Below are 16,225 nucleotides of genomic sequence, written 5' to 3'. Positions count from 1 at the left end.
TAAAAAAAAAAAAAAAAAAAAAAATCACATTTTCAGGATCAGTCACCAAAGTCGTCTATTTTTTTCAGTTTGAGCAGAAAGATCAGGAAAGCCCGCAATTCATTTAATTGAGCCCTGTCTTAAGTAACAAAAAGCTTTAATTTAAACTCAAGTTAGACACCAACTTAGATTTGTCTGACCGGCAGCTCCCACGGTGATCCATAACTTGGCCGTAGAACCATGATAAATATGGAGATACTTTACTTCTACATGGTCCAAATTCTCCAGCTTCCCAGTCAGCCAGAGATTTAGAAGCAAACTGTGTTTTTGTCTTCTATTTGTTCAGCTGTTAATGTATTTTAGACACCTGCCGGATTGCCTCACAGCATTTTAATCCAAAAAAGCTACAGGAGGGCTCTAGCTAAACGTAGGCGATGATGCCAATTCACCGAGAGGGCATTGCCATCCTGGCACCTAACACAAGAAAATGTTAAAGGCCAGCGTTTCCACCGCCACTGCAAAAAAAACCCCAAACAAACCAAAACCCAAAAAACCCTCCCAAACCCAAAACCCAACTCAACACTTACTGGACGACTCTGCTCAAGATTTATACTTGAACTTTACGGGTCTCTGACCGGTCATCCCCATGTACTCCCCAAACCTCCATCTACACCCATTCTGCTTGTCAAGGATCCGAGGCATCCATTCCAAGTTTTTCGCATCAAGACAACTCTCATCTCCCCAGACCTTTAACTGCGGGGCAAGCTATCAACTAAGAAGTACGTATCTTCATTACCATGCAGAAATTAAATTATATTCAGGAAAGAAGGCATTCACCTTATGTCAATGGACATTAAACACAGCAAACGTTTTATTTAATAAATTTTATTTATGCAAAGCCAATCCAAAAGTGTTGTGTGAAAGTGAAAAGCTCTTTTTACATATTAATAAAAACTTTTTTTTTTTTGGCGCACTTTCTGTGTGGGAAGAGTGAGGATTTGACTGTTTTATTTACAGGAACCCACTAAGTTTGTTTAAAAATATAGACATAGGTATTAAGTCATTCTTCTTTTCCCTAAAAGCTAATTGCTGTACAGTGTACAATGGCTCACAGTGCCCAAATAACCAAGGGTAGCCCATGACAACTTGACTATACAAGCTTTTCATGCCCAATTAAGAATATTCTCGTTTTGATGCAATGCTTCTGCCCAGTCCTTGTTTTTTGGGGTTTTGTTTCTTTTAGGGGCTTTTTTTTTTTTTTTTTTTCTTTTAACATACACAGTAGTCCAATTATATTACTATGTCACACCCGGTATTTCCTTAAGGAAGGAAAGTTATGTTCCTTGACCCTCCAGTTCGGCTGTTGCTATATCTGGTTCTTCATCATTGTAGATGTTTTCTGCCTAAAGACACAAAATATTACGTTACAAGTGGTAGACACAGCTGTTCTTAAAGTCTTCTACACTTGATACAGAAAAAAACATGACAATACCAAGGCGGCACAGACATCGCCCCCTCCTTAAAGGGACCTTCTCCCTGCCTTTTCTTAAAGGGCAGCCAAATTTAGGAATGTGCACGCAGTGGCTAGACTTCAGCAGTTCTCTTCTCGTGTTGTTTTATTTCAGCAGCATAAGCATTAGCCACCTAACCATCAGCCTTACCACGTACATTTTATTTGGACTTATTTCAACCTCAGTCTGAACACACAAACAAGTTAAAGAACAGGTATAAAAACCTGAAAGCCTGACCTGTGATGCACATTTAAGTCTGTTACACTTTTTTAACTTAAATTATTGCCAAGTGACTTTATTCCACATTTATAAGACAACTGATCAAATTCCTGTAACGTAAAATAATACGAACTGGAGAGGTAAAAGGCATCTTGCTTCACAAGTCAACGTGCGGGGAGGGGGAAGAGTCAGTCTTGGCTACTATTGGATGTAAGGTCGCAACTGCCACATTTATTCTTAATATTAACTAGTACCTAAGACTTGAGTCAAGAATTAAGTAGCAGTTGCATTTGTTCGGGTTGTTTTAGTCTTTGTTTTCTTTTGAAAGTCTTACTCTCCAATCAAAGAGCGCTGAGAAGCGCAGGGGACAGACCACTTTCAGTCACTGAAGAAGAACGAGCCATTTTGGTTTCGTTTATGCAACAAGCTTCAGAGCAACTCAAGAGCCGTTGTGACACTCACCATTTGCCATATCTGCATTATGTTGTCCTCCGATACAGAACAGATTACCCAAGGCTCATTAGGATTCCAACTGAAGTCTGAAATTTTGGCAGTGTGTCCTCCATGAATAAACTGTTAAAAAAACCCACAAGCTTCAGTAAGCCATTTCATCTCTAGAGAGAAATCTGTTAAAACCCAAGATTCAGAAGTTAAATTCATCACGCTGATGACTACGCAAAGAAGAAAAAACTTGCTACTGGAGATTCACAATACAGACTTAAAGAAGGCGTGTGCGAAACAGCGCGTTCCACTCATTGCTTACGGACACAGATGCAATCGCTGAGACAGCATTCAAGACGACAGTTCGTACTGTTACAGCAACAACTGACTGACATCCTCAACACGGTGCTACTTCACACAGGGTTGGGCTGGGAAACCCAGCCATATTTTATATCCATTACCTTGTCTGATTATATGAGCACTTACACAGTTACACAGGAAATGGGGAAACCAAACTATAAGCATTTTTGTCTGTTTGTTTCCTAAGGAAGCAAAACAAAACATAAGCCTTTGTACTTTCCACATCAGTAAAGTTAGCTATACGGGACCTACTTGGTCTAATGCGAGATAAACTATTTGAGGCCTTAGCTTTACACGCATTTAGTTATAGAAGAATACCAAGCACATGGCCGAACTGTAAATATGTTTAACAATAAAGATGTGTAAATCGTGTCCAGGGCAGCTTTGAAAAAAATCACTACCTTCAGAATTGAGCAGAGGAAGCCTACTGCAACGGATTGGAAACCGGGGCGGTGAAAAGACTTATGAACTGCTGCCGTTTTAGTAGCGCAGTCATTAGGCGTCATACTGCCATACAGCATGTCAGCAGACTGAAACCTGAACAAAAGCGTACCAGCAGCTCAGGAGGCCCATCTTCTGCATCCTCTGCAGACTGCTCTTCTCCAATTTTACTGTAAGAGAGTAGTTTATGCTTTTTATTAATCATGAAAATTGCATCCTATATCACCTTAACTTCACAGTTCCTAGCCTTTGTTTCCAGTATTTGCTTTTGCTATCGGTTTTTCTCACTGTCAGGTAACTATAAGCCTCAGGTATAAAACATCAACTGTTTGGCGTTATCATTACTGAAACAGAATCTAACTTGTGAAGCACATGGAGACAGAAATCACTTATTACTAAAGACAACAGAAAACAATTTTATCAGCAAGAAATCCTCACAGAGAAGTAACATTAGAAGTACTGTGCTGCTTCTACTGTGTACCCGAAAGACCAGGTCCAAGTTCAGCAAGCAAGGAAGGCTGGAGAACAGCACAAATCAAGTCTACCAAATAAAGTAGGTCTGCAGCCTTTTTTTTTTTTTTTTTTAATACCATCTGTTCATATATATTAAAAGAAAGGAATTGCTCTTCACCTTAGATCCCACACATTAAGCCGACGATCAGTACCGCTTGAAGCAAGAATTGTTTCATTATGAGGAGACCAGTGAACCTATTGAAAGAAAACAACTTGACTGGAGCAGTTACTGATTTCCAAAGCATATCCTGAATAACCATCACCGGCACCTGGCCATTAATTTTCAACAACTATACTCAATAAATCAGTTTCTTCCAGCACAAAGGATATCCTATAGCTCGAAGAGAGTCCTTTAAAGTCTTAAGATTTCTCAAATTGAACAGCCAACATTATTTCACTGTTACAGACTTACCGTATCATGAAATGTAATTGTCTAAAATTCACTGTTACTTGCACCTACTAAATAGGCAGAGTTCACAATATTAGATTTGAACCCAGGTCCTCTCTACAGCAGGACATTTTAGAGAAACCTTCTACCTGTACTGAAGGTACTTGCAAACTCCCAGTATCTGTTTAGCAGTAAGTCGTTGACTACTTGCTTCCGAGTCAAGTGGGGAAAGGCAGAAAGAAACGACGTGGTACTGGCTGTATTTATTGAACCAAAATTCACTATTTCATGTTTAACAGACTTATTTATCGTGGTTGGTCACCATATGAAAATCTGCACGTTCTTGTCCAAGTCAGTACTCTTCTAGTTTTTTCTACAGCTTGTCAGAAAAGTTTACCCACCTGAAAAATTTCATCTTTATGAGACTCAAAAGAATGGAGTTTCAATTTTAAGTTTCGAAGATCCCATAGAGCCACCGTCTGGGAGAAGTAACAAAAAATTGTTTTTACTACAATGGCTATAGAACTATCATCTAGAATACTTATGAATTTAAAGTATACACAAGTAAAAACCTTGTCAGCAGAACCAGTTGCTAGAATGAACTCGCTGTAAGGATTGAAGGACAGACAGTTGACCTCGGCTGTATGAGCATCTACAGAATGACTTGGCTTGGACGTGGTATTAGATCTTGTGTCCCAACTGTTGCAATGAAGGGTTTGGGGGAGGGTGAGGGGCAGGGAGGAGAGAGCGAGAGTGAACAAATGTAAGTTTTCACAGGAGGTTCTTTTTCACTACACTACACATTAGTTTAAGAGACTACATTATTACTAAACCTGAGTCTGAAGCTAGTTCTTATTCCATAACCTTTCAGTATTTTGTGTCTGTTGTACGCGAGCAGTTCGCACCAGAAAGCTGACATACATATTAATTACATCTTATTTTCAAATGATGTGAACACATTAAATGACATGCAGCTTTTGGTGATTCTGCAGCATTACTATAGTTGATTGCACTGAAGAGCTACATGAGATCATTCCAGAATTCAGATATTTTATCCAAGTGCTCTGGACTGGTCCACTGACAGCACACAGCAGGCACTATCCAGAAACCGCTTAACCCCAACTTACATCATCAGCTTCTGATCATCCGCCACGGATCCAAACAGCGATTCATGGAGCAGATGCCATGCCACGTCTTCTACTACTGCGGAGTGCCCAGTAAAGATTGCTTTCGCATCAACAATTTTGCCTTCTTTTGGTCCAGCACTTATATCCCATAAACACACAGTCTGTAAATAAGAGTCATATTCTATCGTTACGCTGACTCTGACTGTATTATCTTTCAAGAAAATAAGTAAATAGTCACGTTCTACATATAAACAGAGAGATGACGCTCCTGAAACAGTTCTTTGTTTTTGGAAAAGAACACTTAATATGCCATAAGTGAGAAGTGAGCTAAGTTATCAACCAGTTTTCTGCAAATTCAAGGCCCAAGGATTATTTATAAGGTCACAAAAGCACTTTACACTTTTAAAGCCCACAAAGAAATTTATAAGCTGTTAGTTCAATTGATCTTTGAGAGTGCTTACTAATTTATGGTCTCAGACCCAAGCCAGTTTAAAGGGCTGTTATACAACAATTTCTTCCAGCAGACAACTATAAAAACATTCTGTTCTTACTTCATCAAGAACGTTACAAAGAACTGGTTGTTGATTACAGCCTGAAGTCAACTGACAGCCTTTAGAAATATAATTACAATACGTGAGAGCTTCCCCACATAACAATATACAGCTACACTAACCCAGTTTTTCTCCAATTATCTATTACAGCATAAATTAGGAGGGGTGGTTTGGTTGTTTTGTGTTTTTTTTTTTTAAATAGGGGAAAAGATGTGGGTTTTACATGATCATCTGATGCACTGAGAAGATGTCCACTCAAATTTGAGTTCCATGATAAGCCATAGCCTTCCTTCTGGTGCCCTCTTAATCTAAGGTCAGGATTACACTCTCCACTTGGGTCTGAAAGAGAGGAAATTCCTTCCATTTAGCTTCACCTTGCACATCAATCCGTAAGAACATATTATCACCTAACAACTTTGTTTCCATTGCAATAATCGTATTTTATACATCTGCCTCTTAGGAGAGTGCTGCTTCTATCAAGATTCTCTTACGATATTGAGCATAACCAGGCAGCTAATGTCACAGAAGATATGGGTCATCTTATTCGGATTCCAGAGCCCATCACCTCTCCTCCCAATTACAGTTAAATACAAGTTTACCCCTCAATGACAAGAGACATTTTGCTTAACTTCAAGGAGTCTGACCCACCTGGCTTTGAAGGATGTTTGGTGTAGTCAAATACCAACACATCAGCAGACGGTGTTTTTGTAGCAATGATGCAGGGATTCTGCGGCATGTAACGAGCACGGTTTACTTCACCTTCATGGTTAATTTTAATCTCCGTTTCGATTTTGCCGGTCACAGATCCAAAGCCACCAAACTCTACATTTGCCAGAAAAAGGTCAGTTTATCACATCAACTATTTTCAACGGGTGAAACAGCATTTCATACCATCTCCCCCACCCCAAGAAACAGTGGTAAGCATCTTACCATAATACAATGAAGCCTATGAAGGACTAGCACCAGGTGACACAACAGCATTAACACTTTAGATACTTTGAATCCTCTATGGTACAAACTCCTTCAGAGCTTTAGTCTCTACTTGAGGTAGATGTGTATCAGTTTTCACCACAACTGACAGAGCTGGTAGAAATGCTAGTAGGGATTGTATGTCATAATGTTACCTAAGTGCTTCTGAAATAAGAAGTTTCCTCTTTTTAGTCACAACTAATGAACTAGAATTAGTGTGAACTGATAAGTATATGTCAGCTTTAGTATTTAACAGAAAGTTAGAATATCAGTAGACAGAACACTTAGTAATGCTACTGCTAAAACATAATCTAAGAATGCATGCATGCCCACCTCCTTTCTCACTGTCATATTGCGAAGTATCAAACTGATCATCATTGGGAATCTGGACTCTTGCAACAACCAGGTGGTTCTGTTCATCGGACGTGTGTGTTCCCAAAACCAGCCAGTGTAGAGCATAATCCTTTCCTTCTGGCCTGTTTAGAATAATAAATGCGTGGAATAAAATCATGTGCTCAGTTCCAGAAGTTTGATAGTGTTGTGGTTTGTTGCCGAAACCAGGACAGATAGCATAGCTAGCATCAATAACACTCAAGATCCAAACTTCTTCAGGGAGCTAGAAGAGAGACTTGTGTAAGAGATCCTTTCCTTTGTCGCAAGAGACTTGTGCAATAAAGTCAACTAGCCTCTGACATAAGCAAGCCAAAGATACAACCAGCAAGGCTAGTGTGACAATACACATCAGTAACCGTTGCCACTATGGCTTGAAAGGGACAACTACAGTTTGCACAGTAGTTAAAGGTGACACTAATACCTACTTCTGTCTTTAATTCCCTTAGCAGTCGCACAGTATTGGTTTAGAAAACAATCAACAATACTTTCTATAAAACACAAATACTGAGGACAAGTGGCAACCTATTTCAATTGCCTCTCTCAGCAGCTTTTACCAGTTATTATTCTATTTCAGAAGCTCATTTTTAAACACTGCACAAGTCCTAGCTAACTAGAATCAAATTTCTCTTCTGGTGGTTAAACGCAACATTTAGTAATAAGTGAAAGGCTGGATGGACAGTGCCATTTATCCCTGAAAGGAAAAACTTGAACTGTCAAAACCAAGCAGCTTCTGCATTCCTGAAAGCAACAAAACTAATTACGCTCTCTGAATCCAAGCAAACAGGAATCATTTGGGCAATCATAAACCACCGTAGGTATTACTACACCACTTCCAAGGCATCATCATACATTTTGAGGGGGAAAGAAAAATATGGAACGAAACAAAAAACACACAATGCACACGCACTTACTTGCATCAGGAACAGGTGTCCCATCATGTCAGGTGCCATACAAAGAGACAGTCCTTGCCTTAAATGGCTTACATATTTTGACACTGGATAATTGGAAATACCAGGTTTTAAACTGAATATTAAGTCAATCTGCAAAATACGAGGCAAGCAGAAGTGTTCCTCATACGGGCTCCACACCCTCAAATCCCCGCTTCATTTTCTCCATGCCATGACTAGTTAGCTCACATCTCTCAACATCTTCCCCAAACATTCTGGTATAGAAAATTAAGTGATCATCTAACCACCAAGTATAACATCACACAGGTAAGGTGGAATTTTAAAGAGGAAAGAGACCATCCTCTGATTATTGTGTGAACTTTACACATAAGATATTTTAAAACCTAGCTGGTTTACAGTTTATAACAACATGACGGACCCGGTTCTTGTCCACTAACTCAATGGAGCCCTGAGTGATTACTGTGACAATTTAAGTTCTATAGTAGCTGGCACATGAACAGAATCTATCCCCATCTTCAACATTTTTTAAGAAATTAACCAGTGAGCCCACAATTTTCAGGGGGAGGTGGAAGAATGGGAAAATTAAAACATGTGAAGTCAACAGTGAGCCAGGGACAGAACCAGGACGTGAAGCACCAGTCTTAGAACAACATCCTCTTAAATAAGTCCAGACTTAAAACAAACAAACAAAAAAACCCCAGAGATAGATACTGTAGCTTCTACAGAACAGTAATCTGTAGTGCACATGAAGAAAAACAGTCTTCAAGAAAAAGCTAATTTAGTACATAGATTTCTCTGATCAGAATTAACTACAGAAGAGTGTTAGGTCTCATATATCAGTAAATTGAGAAAGATTTCTCTCCTCGCACCTCACGACACGTACTGCTAGACTAAGCTAGAGTTCTGTGAAGTATCAGCTTGTGACTTTTTTCCTCAAAGCTTCTGCATACCCAAAGGATTTTTAAAGCTGTAAGCAAAGTAAAGCGTTACAAGCTCACAAAGAGGAGTCTAACCCAAATTATTCTTGTCTTGCGTGGCTTTTATCCTCAAGTTACTTAGCAGACATGGTTAACAGGGACAGAAAGAGCAGTGGAACAAGCAATTGCACACACCCTCAGCTCCCGCTTTGCAAACTAAGCAAATCAGCAGCTGAGCCCTGTGCCTCCCTGGCACCTTCCAGGCCTCTCTTCCCTTCTCTCACCTGGTCACATCAGGCAACCACTGCACGGTGAGGCTGGGCCACTCCAGAGCATGTGTCATCACCAGGTCGTACAGGAAGGGGGTGTTTTTCTTCCAGATCTTGTACTCCTCGCTGATGACACGCTCCTCCACCGTGTCCTCCAGTACTGCGGGAAGGGAGAGAGATGAACCAGGGGCTCGGCGCCTGCCGCCGCCGAACCGGGGCGCGGAGAAGGCGGGGAAGGGCGGTGTCGCCACGGGCCGGGGCTATACCGGGGGGGGGGGGCGGGGTAGGAGAGGGGGGCCCCGAAGCGCCCTCAGGGGCGGCCGGCGGGAGGACAACTGCAACCGCCCCACCCTCGCTACCATCCCGTCGGAAGTTCCTTAGAGAGGAAGCCCGGAGCGCCTCAGCCCCGCCACGCCACCCGCGCCCCCTCCCGCCGAGCACACGCGTCCTCGCCCCGTCGCCCAGCCGGGGAGAGGGAAAAGGAGGTTTCCTACCTTCCTTGCTCGCCATTTTGGGTGTGCGCGTGCGCGCGCAGGCGAGACGCGGCGCAGGAAGCAAGGGCTAACGGCGCCGAAGGGGGAGAGGAGGAGGAAGAGGAGGAGGGCGGGAGAGAGCGAGGGCCGGCGGTAAAGGCCCCGAGGGCCCCAACGGCGCTGCCGCCGCCGCCCCGCCGCGCGCGGGCTTGCCGACTTCCAACCCGCGCCTCGAACCACCGCGCATGCGCTGCCGGCGGGCCCGCGGCACCACCGCCCGCAGCGGCAGCCAATGGGGTGGGCGGAAGGGCCGCGAGGGCGCGCGCACGCGCGCGCGCGCGGGGGGGGGAGGGGGGGGGGGGGGCGGCCGGGGCGCTCCGACCAGGCGCTGGCGCGCGCCGAGCCCACGCGGGGCGGGACGGGGCCGCCCTAACGGCCGGGAGCGCGCAGGAGCCCCCTGGAAGCGCCGGCGGGTGGGGAGGGAGAGGCGGAGGCGGAGGGTGCCGGTGCCGCAGGGCCTTCCCCGCCCCGAGAGCGCCCGGGCTCGGCCCCGAGGGGGCCGACGCTACGCCCGGGCGGGTCCGCGCTGCGGCCCCGGGATTACGGGGCGGTGCGGGGCGGAGCGGGGCGGAGCGGAGGGGGCGAGGAGGAGCCAGGCGGCCACAGAGGCGCGGGGTGTGCGGGCGGGGGGAAGGCGCGTCGGCCTGGCCGCGCTGTGGCCGCGAGGTGGGGCTGTGGGTAAAGCAGCCCGCCCGAGGGTGCCGCAGCGGGAGCTGGCGGACGGGCTCCCTGCTGCTTCACCCCAGTCCGAGGGCGCTGCGGGGCGACCTGCCCGCCCGCTCCAGAGGCTGCCGCGCGGCGCCCGGAGCGAGCTCGGCCCGCGCCGCAGAGGCGCGGGATACGCTTTAGACGTAGGGGCTCGATGCGCGCGGTCCGCTCGCCGCAGTTTTGCCGTCGCCCCGAAATCCCGGCCTAGCCGGAGGGCCTCGGTGGCGCCGAGAGGCCGCTACGCAAGCCCTACGGAGCCGCGCGCGCCACAGCGGGGTTAGTAACTAGTTTCTCTGCTCGGACGGTACCCCCCGGCCGCACGGTGCCCCCGGGGGCAGGCGTGCCTGCCGCGGAGAGCACCGGCGCTCCGCCCCCCCGGTAACAACGGGGGCGGTGGTGCCGGGAACGGGGTGCCGCCACAAGCCAAACTGGGATGCGCTGCCGCCAGTACTGCTGGGGAAGAGCGGGGTACCGAAATGCTACCCGCAAGTGTCATTTGCACTCGTCTTCCTTGCAGAGGGGTAAAATAAAAAAATCGAAATTCTAGAGGTGTTAAATCCCCAAAACACTCAGAAGTGGGTGAAGAACAAAAACATTCTTCTGGCCCTCGTCTTCAAACTGTCCTACTTGTAACTGCGGCTCTAAGGCAGATTTACCAAAGAGGGCATCAGTCATTGCACGCTGGAAGTAGAAATTGGGAAACGGGAGTAGTTTTATTATTACTTAAATCATTCATTAGTTTTCATGAACAGAACCCAGGGTCCATTCAGAAAGGAGGGACAGTGCAGTCAACAGGAGGGAAATGAGAACAAACGACTTTTTCTACGGAAGTGTCCAAAGTACAAAATGCAAGATACCTTTTTCCACCAGTCAGAAATTACAATCATTTAGCCATTAAAAGAGCAAAGGACAGCCCACGTATCAGTTAAAAAATGATCCCGGCAGGAATGAAGACTAGAGATTAGCCTCATGGAAACAAGCGGAGGCAGCTACGTCCAGGAGACTTCGGGGAACCCAGAGGGAGAGGGAGGCCGGGGGAGCGGGGGTGCGCGGTGCTGCAGCCGGCCGTGCAGGGCTGCTGTGGTGCTGGGCAGCCAGCCATGGGCTGCGGGGCAAGCCGCGCAGTGCAGGGCTGTGCTCAGCCCCTGGCGCAGGGGCTGCGGAGGCTCACCGCCGCGGTGTGTTTCTCTGATCCGCGCTCCGCGCTATATGGAGGTTTGGGGCTTTGGCGGTAAAATGGAAATTTCTTGGAGATCCAGCAGCTAGCAGGCGGCCTGGCTGCATTTGAAACAAACTTAGATTTAGCAGGAAAGAATAGCAGTTGACGTGTGTTTAGTATGTCTTAACTAATAAACCCTAAATTATATTACAAACTTAGATATTAATACCACTTTACAACTAGAAAAATGTAAGTAAAAACGGTTACAGAGGCCACAGCTGAATAGTTACTTTTTTTTCAGCAATGATGCTGAAGATAACAGAATGTTGTTTAATTTTCTAGGAGAAATGACCGTTGGAACTATTTGTTAGTTGCAGTTAGGGCATGGAAGACACTGAACTGCATTATTGAATCCTCAGTCACATAATATCAGTCAGCGTTACAAGAGTTTTAAATCCTATTGTTGTCTAATAGTATTGTCTGACTGCTGTGGCGAGTGACACAGCTTCTTTTAAGCAGTCACATACAAATCAAACATATGGCTTTGCCACCGTGCTCGCCCAGCCTTTCTGTTCTCCTCTGTTTCAGCTATCACTAACCAAAAGACCATTTAGTTTAACTGCTTAAACAGTGCTTGCCATAGGTAACAGCCTTAACCAGGGTAGATCTTTCTAGCAGCTAATAACACTTCCCAGCAGAATAATGGAAATAGAGACAGTTAGGAATCGGGTTAGATTCTCCCAGATCCCCCTAAAGATTCAAAGGAATGTTTTGCCTCCAAATCGCATGGGTTTTCTTACCATGTTGTGACTTAGAGTCTTAAGATGAATTCTTGCTTCAGTATTAAACTCGGGGAGATGAATCCCCTATCACTAAGGCTCATATGCCTTGAGTCCCCGAAAGGGAGGAAATTTGCTCTGTAGAGGAGCTCACTGCTCAGCTGGAGATAGTGGCAGGAGAGAGAGAGGAACACGCAGCCAAGTAAGAGCCAGCGTTTTTTAATTTCCCTCTGTGAGGACACTCTTCATGGGCCGAGCCTTCTATGGTCTGGACTCCAGTTTTTCAAAAAAGGAGTCCAGTTATGGAAAATGTTTATGTCTAGGAGAGGCTGGAGAGTCAGAGGCTGGTAATAGCAGCTGAAGGTTGTAGCTGAGGTAGGCAGCCAACTCCTCAAACAGGAAGCCTTCCCTAATGAACCGTTGCTTTTTTGGCAAGAGCGTTGAAAAAATCAAAATTTTTTGGTGGAAAGGTTAAATAACTATATATTAATCTTCCCCTTAAACCTGCACAGTTTGGAATTAAAGCTATGCATGGCTTACTTATTCAAAACGGGAATCTTGTTAAATTAATTGGAAGCTTTAAAATAATCCGCTACATAGGAGTGCGCAAGTGAGCGTGTTAACACACAGAGCCTTGATCACAGAAGATGTGTTATCAGCTTGCCTTTGGCAATGCTTACTAGTTGTTTTGGTATTTGCTGCCAAGTATGTGTCTACTCCTACAAAGTGCTGAGGCCTTCCTAAAACGTTGGAGAGTGAAGACTGAACCTTTCAGAGTCTGTGTGTTGTCACAGAGCGTTGAGCACTTAAACCTCAGATACTGGATAAAGGAAATCTCTGTCAGGCTTCCTGGCTTTAAGTCACCGCTGTTAGCTCTCACTGAAGGGTGATCACATGGCCCCTTGAAAGATCAAGCCTGTATGAGCATTTGGGTGGGATGCTGTTTGTGCCTTTTGCTGTAAACAGCAGTAATTGTTGCCACAGCTTACCTGGAATATGACGGGGAAAATGTGAATTAGTTTTGGAAAACGATACACAAAATTGTCCTTCAATGATGTCATGTAGGGCTTGGCCGAACTGTAAGTGACGAGAGGAATTGCTCCCCGACCCTCCACAAATTTTTGCAGATTCTCTTTAGGATCTGCAAATCGAGTTGGATTCTAATGGGCTGCCAGGACTAGTACTAGCTTTGGTGAACAAAACCTGTCATGCCTGTGTATCAAAATAGTTGGTAAGTGACCAGCACAGTTCTCTTCTCCTTGCTAGCGGTTATACTTGCACACAGCCACATTTTCTTTTAATTTAAAGCCACGCACCAAAAATCCTAGTATTAAGTGCTTTTCTCCCATTGAGATTGTCATGGAAAAGACAATTTATAAGCAGTACAGCTATCAAAGAAGGCCCATCGTCGACTCTTGGGTTGGTTATTTGCAGTTCATCAGCATGGTCGTATCTGTGACCACACATTAAAACATATCCTTTGATTCCCACACTTTGTAAGGTAAGTAATTACCCAAGGCCACTGTTCATCACTTGCGGTATGTGTAAAATGCACGATAAATTAGTTCTGAAGTAAGAGAGTGACTTGAATCATAAGCTTTATTTTATTAAGCTATACGTCTTTCAAACCTAAGCATGAAATATTGCATTTTTATTTCAGTAAAAGAAAAAATCTCCTGCATCCTCAATTGTGTCTGCTGCATCGTGCTTCAAATCGCCAGATATGAAGAATTATATGCACTTATTAATTTTCAGCTTGAAGACATGTATGCTGATTTATTACTCTGCAAAGAATTAGCTGGCTTGCTGGTGCTTATGTCTCTTATACATTATGCAGAGCTGATGGATGTTCATAGCACAACTCGGCAAGTAGGTGTAGGTATTACTGTGAATGACCATCTCAGTCAGAAAATTGTTTAAAGAAAATCAAGTTTGCACAAAACCTCAATTGGAAATTTTTGGAAATGGGTAATTTTCCAATTACCCATTGGAAAAGTAAAGTAGCAGCCTCAGCATTTATTATTCTCTAATATAGTTGCTGTCATTGCATAGTCTCAGTAGCCTGTTTGGAGTAAAGCATCATTTTCATCAAACATGCAGATAAGAAAAGCACACCTCAGTTTAATTGATGGAAACATCCATTCAGAATTTCTTGAAGTGTGACCGTGTTTATTTTCCTCACTGCTCATTCAGTATTTCTTTGTATTTACCCAGCAATTATTATCTCCCCAGTATAAATCCCACCTAACCAATACCCTGCTGTCACAGAAAATCTTGAGCTGTAGCAGTGTAGCAGTGTCTCGGACTTTCTTGTTCTCTGTGACATGCAGTTTGGGATTTGTCTAATGACAGCATGTCTCTGGCGGTTCACTTCTAAATAGGCTTGGCTGTGTTTTGTCCTGATATGCAACATATGTGTGCTGCGTAACCACGTGCAAATGGTAGCTTTCACTTTGCAACGAATAAAGTACATTTGTAGGAATGTCAGTTACGTAGGGGAAGGCATGACTCACTCGGATTACATCCAGCATTGTAGACAAATACTCCTCTTGCACCTTCTAGGTGGGATTGTTCCCACTATTGGGATGCTGTAGCGGGAACTCATGATCTGCGTGTTTTGGATAACTAGCACCGTTTGTCACACTTTCAGCTAACCATTGTAGATTGTATTGAACTTCGTGCTGCAAATGAGAAGCAATCCTACGGCAGTCTTGTGCATTCCTTCAGTATTCAGGAATACACAGTGTTTTACCTTTGATGTAGAATATGTCTATGTTGGAACGTACAAACTAAGCTTGTTCTCATATAACAAGCCCCGCTTCCCCTCCCAAAATAACATTAACACTGTACTAAGCCCAGACTAATAAATCCAACCCTGCTGAACGCTTTTTTGTTGCTTGCTGTGGACATGGCAGCATTCCCTCAACACCTGGGCTTGCTGGGCTATTTCTGCGCTCTGTGGCATTTTCTTAGCATTTTCTATGCATTTTTTTAATAATTCCATATAGAATGGCAGGTAAATTATTTGAGACATGGATATCAACATTTACGTAACTGGCTTGGTACACTTTTATCAATTTCGCAGAGAGTAGTGGAACTGGTGGAATTACTGAGGAGCAGGGGAATACATGAGTAGTTTTTAACAGGTCATCTTATGAAACAATGCTGCAATGTGTGCTGGTTTGCATGCTGTGCATTTCCAAGAGGTTGTCAGATGTGCTTTCATTGTATAGTCTGCTGTAGTTCTGCAGCCTACTGGCCTGGATGGATTATCGCCCATGTGTGGAGTTTGCAGACCTGTAGGTATATTAAAAGAAATGGCAGAGAGTATTTTGCTCGGCAGAAAATACTTTGGCTTTTTGATAGAAGTAACAGACGTGCAAATTTGTACAACAAACAGTCTATTTTCCTAAAAGTATAAATGCTTAAATGAGTGCCAACAGGGGGATTTTCAATAAAATGGAAGGAGACATCTGACTCCTGAAGCTTCCAGCATTTGGCTCAGTGGAGTTCCTCGTTGCTTGTTGCCCTGGCCTCCCTCCCTGTGATCGCGGAGGAGCTTGGGGAGCAGGAATGGGGTAGTTCCAAGCCTGTGTCTGGGTCACAGGAATCAGAGGAGACTGTAATCCAGAAGCTGCTGTTTTCAGTTATATGGAAAGGAGTCGAGGCAAACTGCTGCTCTCAACGACGTGCTGAAGCATCGTGAAGCACAGCGAAGTCTAAGCCTTCCGTGCCAAAGAAGGTGAAAGGGAGATGTTCATTATAATCCATTTCCTCTTCATCTTCCCACTCTAGGGCTTAAAAGCCTCTACAAGTATTCAGTGAAGGAAAGCGATCTCTGCTCTTGCCTTCTAATCTTTGGGAATGTCTCTCCCCATCCGAGCTGCCTGACCTTCTTTTTCAGAGACTTCTCTGAGGTCACCATATGGTTTCTTTCTTTGTTCTTCACTCTTACTCTTTTGAGACTTGAAGCAATTAATAACAGCATTATCTTCATGGTTCTGGATATCTCAGAGGTGAATCCACCGAGACAGGAACGGTGCCAAGCTGTTTTAGCTCA

General features: G+C 44.4%; 1 protein-coding gene across 1 annotated transcript; it reads right to left on the bottom strand.

Moving 5' to 3' along the window:
- Window positions 1-848: 848 nt before the first annotated feature.
- RBBP7 (RB binding protein 7, chromatin remodeling factor) lies at window positions 849-9,678 on the bottom strand. Its single transcript, XM_076356971.1, has 12 exons — window positions 9,481-9,678; window positions 9,002-9,146; window positions 6,833-6,975; window positions 6,179-6,352; window positions 5,754-5,869; window positions 4,980-5,140; window positions 4,425-4,551; window positions 4,254-4,331; window positions 3,583-3,659; window positions 3,064-3,121; window positions 2,172-2,282; window positions 849-1,382 (listed from the first exon to the last, which is right to left on the bottom strand). Exons 1-12 carry the CDS (start codon window positions 9,494-9,496, stop codon window positions 1,314-1,316), a joined length of 1,275 nt encoding a protein of 424 aa, XP_076213086.1. The 5' UTR covers window positions 9,497-9,678; the 3' UTR covers window positions 849-1,313.
- Window positions 9,679-16,225: the final 6,547 nt, after the last annotated feature.

Source organism: Aptenodytes patagonicus, chromosome 1 (genome assembly GCF_965638725.1).
Source record: "Aptenodytes patagonicus chromosome 1, bAptPat1.pri.cur, whole genome shotgun sequence".
Lineage (NCBI taxonomy): Eukaryota > Metazoa > Chordata > Aves > Sphenisciformes > Spheniscidae > Aptenodytes > Aptenodytes patagonicus.
This window is presented reverse-complemented; position numbering and strand designations above follow the sequence as displayed.